The sequence below is a fragment of the Danio rerio genome, chromosome 20, assembly GCF_052040795.2.
Source record: "Danio rerio strain M-AB ecotype USA chromosome 20, GRCz13ab, whole genome shotgun sequence".
Lineage (NCBI taxonomy): Eukaryota > Metazoa > Chordata > Actinopteri > Cypriniformes > Danionidae > Danio > Danio rerio.
This window is the reverse complement of record NC_141040.1, coordinates 6,970,001-6,987,022: the sequence shown is the minus strand read 5'-3', so window position 1 is coordinate 6,987,022 and position 17,022 is coordinate 6,970,001. Positions and strand designations below refer to the sequence as shown.

At 34.0% G+C, this 17,022-nt stretch overlaps 3 protein-coding genes across 4 annotated transcripts in view; 2 read left to right on the top strand and 1 right to left on the bottom strand.

Moving 5' to 3' along the window:
• The window catches only part of dsc2l (desmocollin 2 like), a 1,349,056-nt gene that overhangs the window by 483,205 nt on the left and 848,829 nt on the right, over positions 1 to 17,022 (top strand). The gene's annotated exons all lie outside the window — the stretch shown is intronic.
• The window catches only part of tns3.2 (tensin 3, tandem duplicate 2), an 817,627-nt gene that overhangs the window by 535,668 nt on the left and 264,937 nt on the right, over positions 1 to 17,022 (bottom strand). The window lies entirely within an intron of this gene.
• igfbp1a (insulin-like growth factor binding protein 1a) overlaps positions 13,563 to 17,022 on the top strand; it is a 3,858-nt gene continuing 398 nt past the window's right edge. Inside the window, 4 exon segments of the mRNA NM_173283.4 lie at positions 13,563 to 14,027; positions 14,641 to 14,798; positions 16,126 to 16,254; positions 16,474 to 17,022. The exon segment at positions 16,474 to 17,022 is cut by the window's right edge and continues 398 nt beyond it. Of these exon segments, the coding sequence (NP_775390.3) occupies positions 13,652 to 14,027; positions 14,641 to 14,798; positions 16,126 to 16,254; positions 16,474 to 16,599 (789 nt within the window). The 5' untranslated portion in view covers positions 13,563 to 13,651 and the 3' untranslated portion in view covers positions 16,600 to 17,022.

The window sequence follows — 17,022 nt, the reverse complement described above, 5'->3', positions numbered from 1 at the left end:
GGGTTAAGACAGATAGACTTTAATTTGAATTAACTTATTTTATCCTTGAGGTGTTAAGACTAAATAAACCAATTGTTTCAGAGCCAGCTGGAAAAGAAACAGAGGAGACGAAACAAAAACAACTGAAGACAATGAGTGCATGTGTAAGGGCATTAAAATACTTTACATTAACCAACTACACAGTGTGCATTTGTCATGAGTTGATATGTAAAAATACATAAATACAATTTAGACTTAAAAGCTCATGCTGTGATGTAATCTTTTTCCAGTGATCACACTAATTCGCAGGTTAAGTTTACATGACCCACATTTGCATACATATGAATGGAGGTCAAAGGAGTAAGTGGAATCTCAATGTAATGGGGAAATGTATTCTGGCTAATTCTTTACTGTTGAGAAATTTAGCATCTCAAAAGCTTAATTTAACACAGTAAGATGCTTAGATGCTGAGCTTGCTCTCTGAAACATGCGCGCACACACACACACACACACACACACACACACACACACACACACACACACACACAAACACACACACACATATGCACACCTATGTTTACAGGCATAATGGCTTTTTCTATATTGTATTTTCTATCCCTCTACCCCTAAACCCAACCATCACAGTAAATGATCTGCATTTTCAAGTATTAAAAAGTATTTAATTTAAGTTGATTTATGAGATTTTTTTCCCTCATAAAGACCAAAAACATGTTCCTACATAGGTACATTTACTGGTGTAGTTATATATATATATATATATATATATATATATATATATATATATATATATATATATATGTGTGTGTGTCCCCACAAAGTGAGGAATACAAGGCACACACACACATATAAGGAGTTTGCAAAAACAAACTTTTTTGTGTGGATTTTTTTGCAATTACACTCTTAAATACTAATGTGACAATAATGTAATAACATGTTTTCTGAACATTACTTAAACAACTAACGTTCTTGCAATTGTACTTTTTGATACACAACATACAAACGTGATATCTGAAAATTACTAAAGATAGATTTGTTTGTTTACAATGTTTTGCAACATTATTGGAGATGCTAGATAGCTAGACAAAACTGTTGCTACTAACAGTCCCATATAGCCTGGTGAAAGGGGTGGTTTTTTTCTTTTTTTAATCAAAATGTGGACCTCTTTGCAGTTATTCCAGTCTGATCTCACAAGAAAACGTAACTATTTTACGTTTTTTCAGTTAAGTGGCTAATTCGTACGAATTCATACAAGTTCAGTCAATGTACAATTTTAAAAAGGAGGCGTGGCACCCAACCACACCCAAGATCAAGTTTATTCCTCTTGAGCTAGAGAGCGAGGCCAATGAGTACGTGTCATATAGTGTTAACGTATGTGAGCATGTATGATTATGTGTCCGTATGTTAATGTATAATTAGCCAATTAAGTGTATTTCTTTACATGTTGAATGTTCACTTCATTAATTGGTTGTATGTATTTTTGTTCATTACGTGCAACATCTACTTTAAAGGGTTCATTTAAGTTCATGTATTTTTTTTTCGTAGTTCTGACGTCATTGTTGGGACATGCAAGGCTAGAATATACAAGACAAACTACAGACTTGTGTCCGAATAAATGTCAGTTAAAATTAAGAACTTGATCAGGACTTGAGCATTTGTTTCATCTCTAGGAGAGTAACAATCGAGGTACGTTTTTAGAATGAGCCTGGGTTGGATTTAATGATCTATGCTAAGCTAAGCTAGAAGTGCTCCCACCAGACAAAGACATCAGCTGAATGGATTCCAAAAAGTTCCAAAAACTTCACTGTTTAACTCCAGGGAACTAAAATGAGCCTAAAAACATGTTTTTGTGAAATGAATACTAATTTTAAAGCTGTAAGTTTGCAGTGTTGTATGAAACCCAGCTAGCAAAATTAATGTGGCTCAAATCCGGCCCACACCAGACACTTACATTGGGCTCCCATGCCGCATGGAATAATGACACTTGGGTGGTCCGCTCCTGTTTGCCAGATCTGGGCCACAGTTAAGCCTTAGCAATATCACATAAAGTCAGAATTCAACCAAATGAACCAGAACTGACCTTATTCTGGGCCACAGTTTGCTTTTATTCTGGCCCAGATCTGGCCCACACTAGACACTTACATCTGGAACACATATTGAATGGAATGATGGCTCAAGGGCGGTCCGCTCATGATTGTCAGATCTAGGCCACAAATAAGACAAATCAATACCACATATTAGCCAGAATTCAACCAAATAAACCAGAACTGACCCTATTCTGGGCCGCAGTTTGCTTTTATTCTGGCCCAGATTTGACCTACTACTTCTAATAATGGATTAAACATTGGTAAACATCAGTAAATTATATTATTTCATCACAGGTTGTGCCTCACTTCATTTTGTTTGCTGTAATGAACAAACTTTTCAAGCAATGTTCTTCATAGTTACAGCAGCCCCCCACCAAATATTCACCAAAAGTGGCCCACATATGTTTTAAAAAGCCTGGGCCACATTTGTGCTATTTTCTCTAGGCCACAGTAGGCTTAAAGCCAAATAGCCAGAGCTTACTGTGCCAAATATTTGCCAAAAGTGGCCCACATGTCTTAAGATAACTAGGCAACATTTTCACCTACATGTGTGAGCTACTGGGTTTAGACCCAGATTAACCTTAAATGACTATGCCACTATTTTGCCAACTGTGGCCCACATTTGTCCTCTGTCATTTGAGCCAAATTTACCATTTTCCACATGGGCCACATTAGGCTCACAATCAGATTACATTTTGCCATAAGTGCCAAATCTTTGCCTTAAATGGCCCATATATGAATTTGAATCTTTGGCCCCGCTTTGCCATTGTACAGGTGGGCCACTTCAGGCTCAAATTCATTTTATCTGGGCCAAAGGAATACCACCAGTGCCGCATAACTGCCTAAAGTGGCCTACATTCGTGTGCTATCTGGGCAGTGGAACAGAGAGTGAACCCTTTCTTTTGTTTTGGTTAAAAATATATATAATTTCTAGTTGTTAAATAGTATTTAGTTATTTAAAAAAAAAAAAAAAAAAAAAAAAAAAAAAAAAAAAATATATATATATATATATATATATATATATATATATATATATATATATATATATATATAGTTTGTATTTTCAGCTTAATGTGAGTGTTATTTTTTTTATTTATCTGCTTTAGGATATTTTATAACATACTGTTACAACCTTCTTTAAGGAGTTTTGTTCAAAGGTTTAACAAAGCCGACAACATTTTTTTGATAAACAATGTTGAATTTGAATTTTAAAGAAAAGATAAATGTGGTGAACGCAATCCTCAGCCCTCAGAGTGAAGAGTCAGTGCAAGATTTAGAAAAGTAAAAAATAAACATTTAAATTTATTTAATAGAAATATATAGGAACTTTTAACCGAAACAAAATATTAAACAGAGTATAGCGTAAAACAACAAACATAAAGCAGCTAAGTTTAGAGGACTAGCTGAATAAAAAATATTGCTAGCTAAAATACTATACTAGCTACTAAAAAAAAACTGTACAATATGTGACTGGTTGACACTTTTGCTATTTAATCAGCACATCTTCCGTTTGTATGTTTTCCTTTGTCTTTGATGGCTCTTTTGAAGTTAAACATGGGAGTTTTTCCAGCGCACATGACCTTTAATATCCGCCTGTTTATGTTGGTTCTGCTGATGTCACTGTGGGCGTGCGTGTTGTTTCTGTGTTTTTCAAAGAGGGTCTGTCCCTGACCCTAAATGACACTGTTTTGGAGACTCTTTTTTTTGTTTTTTTTCTATCTCTTTGATGTCCAAGTTGAAAACAGGTCATTGATAACAGATCTCTAAGAAGGAAAAAAAAGATGTTCAAATGTCTCTGTTGAAAATCGAATTTACTTCATTAAGCCTGTCAGGGAGGAAAATCAGAGATCAAAAGAATATTCGGTCTGATCTCAGACTCTAAAAAGGCTTAACACACTTCCGCATTCCTTTATACAGAAAAGCAAGGTCATCTTGGGTGGGTTGTTAATAAAGGTGGGATTGTCGGGGGTGGAGTGCAGATGGTTATTTGAGGACACGAGTGTGATGTTTTCATGATTTTATTGCTTCAAAAGGGTTACATTTTTTTAAACCTAAATGTCCGACTGGTTTGTTTTCGTCTCTTTTTGAGCTAAAAACACAAACACTGGAGTCCTGCCGTGAATGGAAATGTAGATGCGCATGGTTCTCGCCTGGACAGTAAAACTACCACCTGTCCTACTACGGCAAACACCACTTGCTATTAAGTGACATGCACAAGTGCACGCTTGTTTGAATCACATGCACTGTAAACATAACCCCAGCTCTTTCAAGTGGGGCAGAAATTTATTTTTCTTACTGATTTAGTGACTAACATCAAACATATATGGAGTTAAACTGTGGTGACCTGTGGGTTAACATCGAACAGATCTAATATAAATGACAGGAATGCTATTAATTCATTATAAATGGCCTCATATTAAATAAATAAAAAATAAGTAAACTGGGTACTTAAACAAGTACACTGTAAAAATGATGATCAATTAGTCATGACAGTATATGTTTTTAGTTCATTGTAACTTATTAAACTAAGTTAATCATGTTCTAACTTAATTGCACTGTAAGAAAAAAAAATCGTAAAAGAAAGGTCAAATGACTGGCAGCTACGGCTGCCAAACAAAAACCATAACATTACGGTAAAATGTCTTTGTTGAAATAAAGTGCAAAAAATAATAAATCTACAGATATTTTCATTAAAATGTTTACAGAAAAACACTTATTTTACAGACTTTTCCTAGATTATTACGATCAAATCCTTTCAATAAAGGTATACACTAAGAGTTTTACAAAGAAACACTGTTATTATACAGACTTTCCCTAGATTATTATGATCAAACATCATCAATAAAGTGACTGCACTAAAAATTCAAGAGAAAACAATGTTATTTAAAATAATTTTCCCTAAATCATTACGATTAAACACCTTTAATAACATGCCAAGACATGGTCATGATCGTAATTTAACAGTTTTATTTTGGATCAAAATTTTTTGGAAAAAACAACAACCGAGATACAACTGATTAAAATTCTCACAACTTTAAAATTACAGATGTTACATTTTATTGAACAGTGTTTATGTAAAACGTGTAGAGGTTTAAGTTATATGGAAGGATTCAGTTACAGATCTTAAATGAAATGGAACTGTAACATGAAGGGGAGCCTGACAAATGGGTGCAGATCCAAAGGCGAGCAACAGTCATCCCAGGGGCAAATAGATGCAACATTTTGCAGGGAATCCAGAATCATGGTCAAATAACAGGCAAATGGTCAGTCCCGGCAGCAAACAACATAAACAATTAACAAACAAAGCAAGGCAAAAGAAGAGAACCGCGTCATAATGTTCACAGTAGCAGTATAACAAGACTAAGCAATTGGTGCGTGCGTCTGTGCTGCTTTTAAAGTGCATGTAATCAGTTCATAACGATCCTCCAACTGTGTGTGTGCAATCAGCGGAATCTGAAACAGGTGTATGTGAGCACTCTTAGTGTGTTACTTTATTAAATGGATTTGATAGTAATAATCTAGAAAAAGTCTGTAAAATAACTGTGTTTCTCTGTAAACATTTTAATGAAAATATCTGTAGATTTATTATTTTTTGCATTTTTTTTTTTAACAAAGAAATTTTACCTTAATTTTATGGTTTTTGTTTGGCAACCAGAGCTGCCAGTCATTTGACCTTTTTTTTACGATTTTTTTTTTTTTTACAGAGCAAGTAATTACAATTTATTACTTTAATTTTACGTAATTTTAAATGTACTTAAAAAACAGGAAAAAACACTAAATAATATGTCATTTTTTTGTAAAAAACAGACACATTGCTGTAATTTGACATTAATTATATAGTACATAAAATAACAGTCAAGCCGTTAATTTACAGATAATGTTTGTAAGTTTTACGAACTTTTGAATATAATTTAAAATAACAGAAAAAATACTGTATAAATAATACTGTAATTTCCTTGTATAAAAAACACAAATGTCAGTAATTTGTCTTTAATAATAAAGTACCTAAAATGAAAGTCAAACGGTTAATTTAGAGAGATTGGTTGTCATTTTACTAAGTTTTGAATATAATGTGAAATGACAAAAAATTACTGTAAAAAATTTAAGGATATTTTCTGTAAAATTTGTTTTTTTTTTTACAGTGTGTATAAGTTACTCAAGCTGTTTTAAGTCAGGTTAAATTTAATGGACTCATAAGGTTAATTTGATTCAGCCTAAAATTTAAGACAACCTTTTAACAGTGTAGTAAATAAATACAGTTGAAATACATTTTAAAGAGAAAATTAAAATTGAGATTAGCGGAGCATAAAAATGCGATACGTACCTATAATCCACAATATCCTATGGCCCTACATGATAAAAAAACAAGGTCACGGCAATCCCAGTTCATTAAAAACAGAACCTATTTTTAATTCTACAAGAGGAGGAGACAGGATAACAAGATTAAAACAGAGAGACACTTTTTGGATCCATACATTAAAAGCAACCAGATTTCCAGGTGTAAATAGTGACTTTTCTTATTTTTTTAAAACTTTTTTTTTCTATAGATGCTTTACAGATTATCATCATATATTGTTGAATATGTATGTGTTTGTATATGCATTCTTATGTGTACATGTTTATATAAAGTTGAAGTTAGAATTATTAGCCCCCCCTGAATTGTTAGACCGCTTGTTGATTTTTCCCTAATTTCTGTTAAACAGAGAGATTTGTTCAACACATTTCTAAACATAATAGTTTTAATAACTGATTCCTAATAACTGATTTATTTTATCTTTACCATGATGACAGTAAATAATATTTTATTAAATATTTTTAAGAGAATTTTATACAGCTTAAAGTGACATTTAAAGGCTTAACTGAGTTAACTAGGTTAACTAGGCAGGTTAGGGTAATTAGGCGAATTATTGTATATAACAGTGGTTTGATCTGTAGATTATCAAGAAAAAATATAGCTTAAAGGGGCTAATAATTTTGTCCTTAAAATGGTGTTTAAAAAATTAAAAACTACTTTTATTCTAGCCGAAATAAAAAAAAACAACACTTTTTTCCATAAGAAAAAATATTATCGGATATACTGTGAAGGTTTCCTTGCTCTGTTAAACATCATTTGGAAAACATTTTTAAAAAGAAGGAAAAAAATGTAAGAAAATTGATATATATATATATATATATATATATAGAGAGAGAGAGAGAGAGAGAGAGAGAGAGAGAGAGAGAGAGAGAGAATCATTATTCATTTATTTATTTTAAAATTAATCTCACTTAACGAGAAAGGTGGGCAATGTTTCCAGCACAAGACTATTGTTGGTTCAATGTTGGACACCTCCACTTGGAAATTGTCCTCTATGTTCAGTCATGGCCTTTATTTCTAATGTATGTGAGTGCCGTAAAGCTGTCAATGTTTAACATTGTGAAAATCTATCTGCGGCAACTAAACACTATTGCTCTGTCATTAATCTAGCGTAATAACCCCAGGAGTCGCAATCTAATAGAAAAAGAATTGAAAGGTCGAGGGCTTTTTATTTGCATGTTGGGTACTACTTTATTTTGATGGTCCATTTAAGTAATAGTAGACTGTCTGCTTAATATTGGCTGATACTGCTCCAACAGCCATTTAACTGCAATTGATTGCAAGTACATGTCAACTTACACTAACCCCCACTTAACAGTCTACTTATAATCTAATGAGAATTAGTTGACCTGTAGATACATTATAACTCAAATTCAACAAATGGACCATCAAAATAAAGTGTGACTGCATACGTTTTTTTATCGTCTGAAGGTTTTGGATAAAATATGCTAATTGTAATAGTTGAATAATATATTTGATATTTTTGGAAGTCACGAAGCCACCCCCCCACCCCCCGTTATCTGAAGCCCCCACTTTGGGAACCACCGTACAATATCACTAAGTTCATTAATTAATTTTCTGCTTAGTCTCTTTATTAATCTGGGGTCGCCACAGAGGAATGAACCGGCAACTTATCCAGCATATGTTTTACACAACGGATGCCCTTCCAGCTGCAACTCAACTCTGGGAAACATCCATTTACACTCATACACTACGAACAATTTTAGCTTACCTAGTTGACCTGTTCCACATATCTTTGGACTGTGGGGGAAACCGGAGCACCCGGAGGAAACCCAGGCAAATGCGAGGAGAACATGCAAACTACTGCGCCACCGCGTCGCCCTAAATGACTAAATGTAAATTCATATTTTTAACATGAAAGTTCTGAAGGATAATCTATACTTCTCCCTTTTTGTGAAAATTTTACTCCAACTACAAAATAGAGGGGCTCAAAGCATGATAATAAAAAGTAGCTTGTTTTTGCTACACTAACCACAAGTTTAACAATGGCATTTTAGATGAAACTTTGTAATGAATCTCTCTAAAAATGAATAAATCAATAAATAACAATCTTTACTACACTTTTGGTATAATAAAGCTGCATAATTCATTTTTTTGTGATGAATTTATTGATTTGGCACACTGCCATGTTCCTCTTTAAGTATTCATGTTTATACTTGAAATATATATTTAATAGTACTTTAACTCTTTAACTGCCCACTCTACCAAATGGTTGACCATATTTCGACTCTTTATATAATGACTGTTAAAGTCATTGAAAGAATGACTGTTTTAAATAAGTTTCCCAGAGATGCTTTGCGGCTGGATTAATAAAGTGGCTACCCCGGATTAATAAAGGGACTAAGCCGACAAGAAAATGAATGAATGAATGTTTTAAATAATGGTTTGCACACGCAGCACTGTTGGTTTACAAGAAAATCAAACAAACATAATCCTGTTGTACTACTACACTTGATTTTATTTTTTATTTGTAAAGAAACAAAATAAGAAAACATGTTAAATGAGAATCTGAAATATTTTATGGCATACTTCAAAAAAAAAAGATGATTTAGTATTCAAAACTGGTTTATTAAGATTATTTTAAAATAAACTGTTCTCACATTTTTTATAGTATATGTATTAATTCTGGTACTTTTACCATAAACCAACATATTAACCTCTACTAGATGGTTGATATTTTAGAAATTATGGGATGTGTTGAGTGCCCAAAATAAAAATAAAAAAATAAATAAAAATGTTTTGTTGCTGGGGCAGTTAAAGGGTTAAGTACTACGTTGCTCATGTTTATACTTGAAATATATATTTAATAGTACTTTAACTCTTTATCTGCCTGCTCTACCAAATGGTTGACCATATTTCGACTCGTTTTATATAATGACTGTTAACGTCCTTAAAGGAATGACTGTTTTAAATAATGCATTACACACGCAGCACTGTTGGTTTACAACAAAATCAAACAAACATAATCCTGTTGTACTACTACACCTGATTTTAATTTTTCATTTTTTTTGTAAAGAAACAAAATAAGAAAACATGTTAAATGAGAATCTGAAATATTGTATGGCATTCTTGAAAAAATAAAGATGATTTAGTATTCAAAACTGGTTTATTAAGATTATTTTAAAATAAACTGTTCTCACATTTTTTATAGTATATGTATTAATTCTGGTACTTTTACCATAAACCAACATATTAACCTCTACTAGATGGTTGATATTTTAGAAATTATGGGATGTGTTGAGTGCCAAAATAAAAAAATAAAAAAATGTTTTGTTGCTGGGGCCGTTAAAGGGTTAAGTACTACATTGCTCATGTTTATACTTGAAATATATATTTAATAGTACTTTAACTCTTTATCTGTCTGCTCTACCAAATGGTTGACCATATTTCGACTCATTTTATATAATGACTGTTAAAGCCATTGAAGGAATGAATGTTTTAAATAATGCTTTGCACACGCAGCACTGTTGGTTTACAAGAAAATCAAACAAACATAATCCTGTTGCACTACTACACTTGATTTTAATTTATTTTTTTTTTGTATAGAAACAAAATAAGAAAACATGTTAAATGAGAATCTGAAATATTTTATGGCATACTTTAAAAATATAAAGATGATTTAGTTTTCAAAAATGGTTTATTTAGATTATTTTAAAATAAACTGTTCTCACATTTTTCATAGTATATGTATTAATTCTGGTACTTTTACCATAAACCAACATATTAAACTCTACTAGATGGTTGATATTTTAGAAATTATGGGATGTGTTGAGTGCCAAAAAAAAATAAAATGTTTTGTTGCTGGGGCAGTTAAAGGGTTAAGTACTACATTGCTCATGTTTATACTTGAAATATATATTTAATAGTACTTTAACTCTTTATCTGCCTGCTCTACCAAATGGTTGACCATATTTCGACTCGTTTTATATAATGACTGTTAAAGCCATTGAAGGAATGAATGTTTTAAATAATGCTTTACACACGCAGCACTGTTGGTTTACAAGAAAATCAAACAAACATAATCCTGTTGTACTACTACACTTGATTTTATTTTTTTTTTGTAAAGAAATAAAACAAGAAAACATGTTAAATGAGAATCTGAAATATTTTATGGCATACTTCAAAAAAATAAAGATGATTTAGTTTTCAAAAATGGTTTATTAAGATTATTTTAAAATAAACTGTTCTCACATTTTTCATAGTATATGTATTAATTCTGGTACTTTTACCATAAACCAACATATTAACCTCTACTAGATGGTTGATATTTTAGAAATTATGGGATGTGCTGAGTGCCAAAATAAAAAAATAAAAAAAATGTTTTGTTGCTGCATGGGGCAGTTAAAGGGTTAAGCATATTATGTTCCTCATGTTAATACTTGAAATATATATTTAATAATACTTTAAGTACACTACCATGTTCCTCTTTAAATATTCATGTTTATACTTGAAATATATATTTAATAGTACTTTAACTTTTTATCTGCCTGCTCTACCAAATGGTTGACCATATTTTGACTCATTTTATATAATGACTGTTAAAGTCCTTAAAGGAATGACTGTTTTAAATAATGCATTACACACGCAACACTGTTGGTTTACAAGAAAATCAAACAAACATAATCCTGTTGCACTACTACACTTGATTTAAATTTTTTTTTTTTTTGTAAAAAAAACAAGAAAACATGTTAAATGAAAATCTGAATGCATACTTCAAAAACAAAGATGATTTAGTATTCAAAAATGTTTTTTATGGATTATTTTAAAATAAACTGTTCTCACATTTTTCATATGTATTAATTCTGGTATTTTTTACCATAAACCGACATATTAACCTCTACTAAATGGTTGATATTTTAGAAATTATGGGATGTGTTGAGTGCCAAAATAAAAAAATAAAATAAATAATGTTTTGTTGCTGGGGCAGTTAAAGGGTTACGCACATTACTATGTTCCTCGTGTTAATACTATAATATATAATACTAAATAATATAAAATATTATAGAAATATATATTTAATAGCACTTTACCATGTTGCTCTTTAAGTATTCGTGTTTATACTTGAAACATATATTTTAAATAATACTTTAAGTAGATGTGAAGCATTTTCCTATACGTTTGGACATTTTTCAAGCTCTGAATATATCAAAATGCGTTGCATGATGAGCAATATTGGTCACTCTAATAGATAAATATGCTCTAACGTTCCTCTGCAGCTTAAGGACTACAGGTCCTTCTGTCTGTCGGTGATAAAACGCTTCCAAATCAGTGTCTGACCGTTGAGTACAGTTTTATCACTGCAGACATTACAGTAACCGTCTGCATTAAAAACGCCTGCATGGTTAAAAGAAAAAAGAGGGTTAAGGCTATATAAAAAAGAAAGAGTTATGGGTAATATGAGCATGGGTATTACTAAAACATTCATCAGTGTCATTAGTGTTGAAAGACATAAACATTTTAATTTATTGTATGAACTGTAACTGTCACATTTGTCTGCACTGTCTGACAAGGTTAACGGTAAAGGATAAATCCTCAGATGCAAGGTGTTCATGGTATTCTTGCCTGGAGGTTTTGACAAGGGGAACAGAGAGGCTACAGTTACCGGTGTGACGCGCGTGCCGCTTTATCTCCGTCAGCAGATACTCGCGTTCCCACACGCGCGCGAACGGACAACCTGATCACGTGACGCGCAGAGAAACTCTCCACGCGCTGAAGAAAAAAAAATGATGCAACACTGTCAGACAATTGCGTGGATCATGTGGTCTCCCCTCGGAGACATTCGAAAGCCCAGCGGTTGACACATTATTAAAGCGCCCTTCCCCAGCGGAGTGTCACATCCTGTGGCCCATTCATAAACTCCTCCGCGCGGCCACGACAAAAGGCCTCGCGACGCGCGTGGAGAGGAGACGTGTCAGTGGACATGTCGTTTTTCCCGCGCGTCTATTATTATCCCAAGAGAGGGGCTGTGACAATAGTGGTAGCTCGAGCTTTCCAAAACGGGGTGCCGTCCTGACCTGAGTGAGGTCACGTACCACAGGGCGAGTGCACGCGGTGCCACAGAGCGCGCGCGTTGTGTCTCTCACCTCATTATGGACGCCAAAAAAAAAAAAAAAAAAACGCGTCAAATGAATGCCAGACCAAGGACCAGGACGCGACAATTTGGCTTCGCAAAATGCTTGTATAACAGTTTTCGAGGGGGAACTTAATGAATGAGGAGCTTTGTGTGCCGCGTTCTGAAGTAAATCACAAATTGCATTAGCTGGCTTCAGTAGACTCACAACATGAACCTGAATGGGATGTTCTTGAACCTATGAAAAACCTCATGGAAAATGAGATTGGGAGGGAGCCACAAACAGGCCCACTTTTAGTCTTTTTGTTATTGTTGTGGCAAATAAGTGATCCAGAATAAAGTTGCGGAATATAGTTCAGCAGAGTTCGAATTCATTAGTAGCCTAATGCTTGTGCTAAGCCCATGAACTCTTATTCTTAATTCTCTGCTAATTCTTTAGCATTATAATGAATACCAATGCAGTAATAATATTTAATTTTACTAGAAATGTTGTAAATTAAATAGTTGTTATAGTTAAATAAGGTTTCGTGTTGCAAATTATATTATTTAATACTTGTTAATATTCCCACAACAATATGTATTTAACAACATCAAATATTTAGCTTACATGCACAGTGGAAGTACATTTCATAGAAAATAAAACACTTAGCTCAGACTGTTATTGCACATAAAAAGTATGCTTAAGTTTGATTTACGTTTATTTTCAAGCGAATAATTGCATATTCATCCAAATGCCTACCCAACATGCTGGGATGAACCTATACAAAAGACACCTTATTATTGTCGTTTCAGATTAGGTACTTGTCGGGTAGTAAACACACGCTTTTTGCGCTTGTACACATTATGTTCCGATACAAACAGTGACGCATATTACGCACTGTGTTCAAAGAACAAGAAGACTGGATCCCCGGCAGCCAATCGGAGCAGAGGGGGATCATTTAAGAAATCATTGATACTGCCAATGCGTCAAACACGAGCGTGTCAGCGGGACCCAGTGTGCGTATAAATACCGCGAGGCGACCCGGAGAGAGCTAGTCGTTTTGGAGAGCGCAAAGACAGTGAGGAACTCCACGTTTCACTTCATTTATTTATTTATCTATTTATTCTGAGCCGTGCTTTGGGATGAACAGACTGCTTCTGAACTTCTTCTGGGTGGCAGCATTCAGCGCACTCCTCGCCGCGCCGGGGCTCCGGGCTTCTCCAGTGGTCGGGCAGGAACCGATCCGCTGCGCTCCGTGCTCCCCGGAGCGGCTTGCCGAGTGTCCGGCGGTGGATGCCGGCTGTGAGGAGGTGCTTCGAGAGCCGGGCTGCGGCTGCTGCCTCGCCTGTGCGTTGAAGAGAGGTGACCCGTGCGGGATCTACACTGCGCCCTGCGGCTCCGGGCTGCGCTGCTTGCCGAAACCGGGAGAAGCCCGACCCCTGCACGCGCTCACCCGGGGACAAGCGGTGTGCACCGAGAGCCCCGAGCCTAACCACAGCCAAAGCGAGACAGCACCAGGTACCGGTTTATCAGTATATTAGACTGTAACTGTGTGTTCAATAACTGCAGCCTGACGAGTCCTCCCGCTGATTCAACCACTGATGAGATTTCATCAGCATTACAAACCAGTTGAACCAGTATCAGATATTGAGGAACTTCAGCTTTTACAAAAAAATAAAAAACAAAAACATTTACAATTATGCAAAATGATAAGAAATTTGAGCTATGTCTTGTAATTTACATTTATTTATTTTTTTTTTTTATACATTTATAATACACATCACACAATTGTGTTTACAATTTGTGGTGTGTATTATAAATTTATAACATAAAATTAAAAATAAATAAATGTAAAAAAGGGGAATTTAACTAAACTATAAATGACAAAATGCATATTGAATTTACTGCTCAAATTAAACTCGCTTTTTATTTTGTTTCATTTATTTATTTACATTTTGGACATGTAAAATATACCTAAAAATTTCACAATTACTAAATAAGTTTTTTATTCAAATCTGAATAAGCAATTCAAAAGTTAAGATAGCGAATGCTTTTATATACGCCTTTCAGTAGGCTGATTAGGAGTGACTAATCCCGCCAACAGTTCTCACCTCTCATTTTTTTCTTTCAGATCATCCGGAGTCTCATAACGGGCCGACGGCAGTCAATGAAGGCAGCTCCACCGTGTTCGTGACCGGGCACGGAAAGCCCTTCGACCCGCGGATCATCACTAATAAAGAGAGCATGAAGGCCAAAGTCAACGCGATACGCAAGAAACTGGTGGAACAGGTGAGCTCCTCCAGGCACCTCGGCTTATCTAAAGACATCCTAAAGAAATATGTGAAGGTTTAGTTTAAATGAGACCCCATGTTCCACATATGGCCACAAGAGGACGGTATAAGGTTACTGAAATTTCTTAAGCTGTACATGAGGCAAAGAAAGAAACAGTAAAATTAAGATGCATGATTTTAAGAGATGCAAATTTAAGAGACATTAATAGTTATTTTACTTATTGTAGTAGTAGTAGTATTTATTATTATTATTATTATTATTATTATTATTATTATTATTATTGGTAGTAGTAGTAGTAGTAATAGTAATAGTAGTAGTAATAAATAGTGTAAACCGTTACATTTAAAATAAAAATCAATATTAAAGTTATTTAATTTTTATTACTGATAATAAGTGTTTTTTGTTGTTTATTAAAAATTTTAAACAATTACAAACTGCAAACTGTTCAATTACAAATTGAACAATTATGTTAAGTAAACTGTAATTATAATTATTATAAACATTTTGGTTTTCAACTTCAAAACCATAGTAGACAGACAGACAGACAGACAGACAGACAGACAGACAGACAGACAGACAGACAGACAGACAGATAGATAGATAGATAGATAGATAGATAGATAGATAGATAGATAGATAGATAGATAGATAGATAGATAGATAGATAGATAGATAAATAGATAAACAGGCAGACAGACAGACAGACAGACAGACAGATAGAGAGATAGATAGATAGATAGATAGATAGATAGATAGACAGACAGACAGACAGACAGACAGACAGACAGACAGACAGACATAGATAGATAGATAGATAGATAGACAGACAGACAGACAGACAGACAGACAGACAGACAGACAGAGATAGATAGATAGATAGATAGATAGATAGATAGATAGATAGATAGATAGATAGATAGATAGATAGATAGATAGATAGAGGTAGATAGATAGATAGACAGACAGACAGACAGACAGACAGGCAGGCAGACAGACAGATATATAGATAAACAGACAGATAGACAGACAGACAGATAGATAGATAGTATTAGCAATAGTAGTAGTAATGTGTATTAAATATAATTATTTATCTATAATGATATAGCAATACATTTATTATTAAATTTAATAACATGTAGAAATATTATCATCATTATTATCGTACTTTTAATAACAAAGTTATATTTCTGTTATTGTTATTAGTATGATTAATAACCATATTCTAAAAAGGGAATTATTTCTATATGTTTTTGTATAATAAAAATAACCTATTAGCATGTCATGACATATTAAACTAATGCACTCTGTTGTTGTGTTTCTCTAGGGTCCCTGTCATATCGAACTCCAGACAGCCCTTGACAAGATCACTAAATCACAGCAGAAACTGGGAGACAAATTGACCAGATTCTACCTGCCAAACTGCGACAAACACGGCCTGTACAAAATCAAACAGGTGAGAAGAGTCGTCCTGCGCTCACACTGCGAGGTTGTGTGTTGGTATATAAGGCCTGACGTGTGATATTCGCCAACACGATGATATACGCGTGATGGCAGAGTGTTAGAACCACACTCCACCGAGAACTAGGCCGTGTGCATGCAAGCTTGTGTTTCTAGAGAATGAAAAAAAAAAAAAAGCCCGTCTCACTCTCTCTCTGTCTCGTTCTCCCCGCAGTGCGAATCATCTCTAGATGGTCAGAGGGGGAAGTGTTGGTGTGTGTCATCCTGGAATGGGAAGAAGATTCCTGGATCAAGTGACCTGCCAGCAGATGCCGAGTGTCCCGAGGAACTCAACCACTGATCCGTCACACACATGTATATAACACCACTGATTTTTTTTTATCATTTATATATATTTTTGAAATTATTTATTTATTGTTAGTGGTGATATTTAATTCAGGTACACTGTTTTTGATTGGTAAACTCTCCAAAAAAAAAGAAAAAAATGAAAAAGAAATCTATTTTTCTGTAAAGAAACGAATATGTATTTTACATGAAGTACCCACACGTTATTTATTTAAATGAATGTATTCATTTCCATATCTGGATAAGACTATTTATTCCCTATGCCTTATACATATTTTTGTATGGTGTAAATCTGTATATTTGCTTTATATCTCTAACTTCCTTCAGGCTCGCTTTGTTGTAAAGGAATGAAATGGAAAAAAAAGCACTGCATGACCAAACCTGTTTGTCACTGTCCGTACATTGCCATATTTTTATA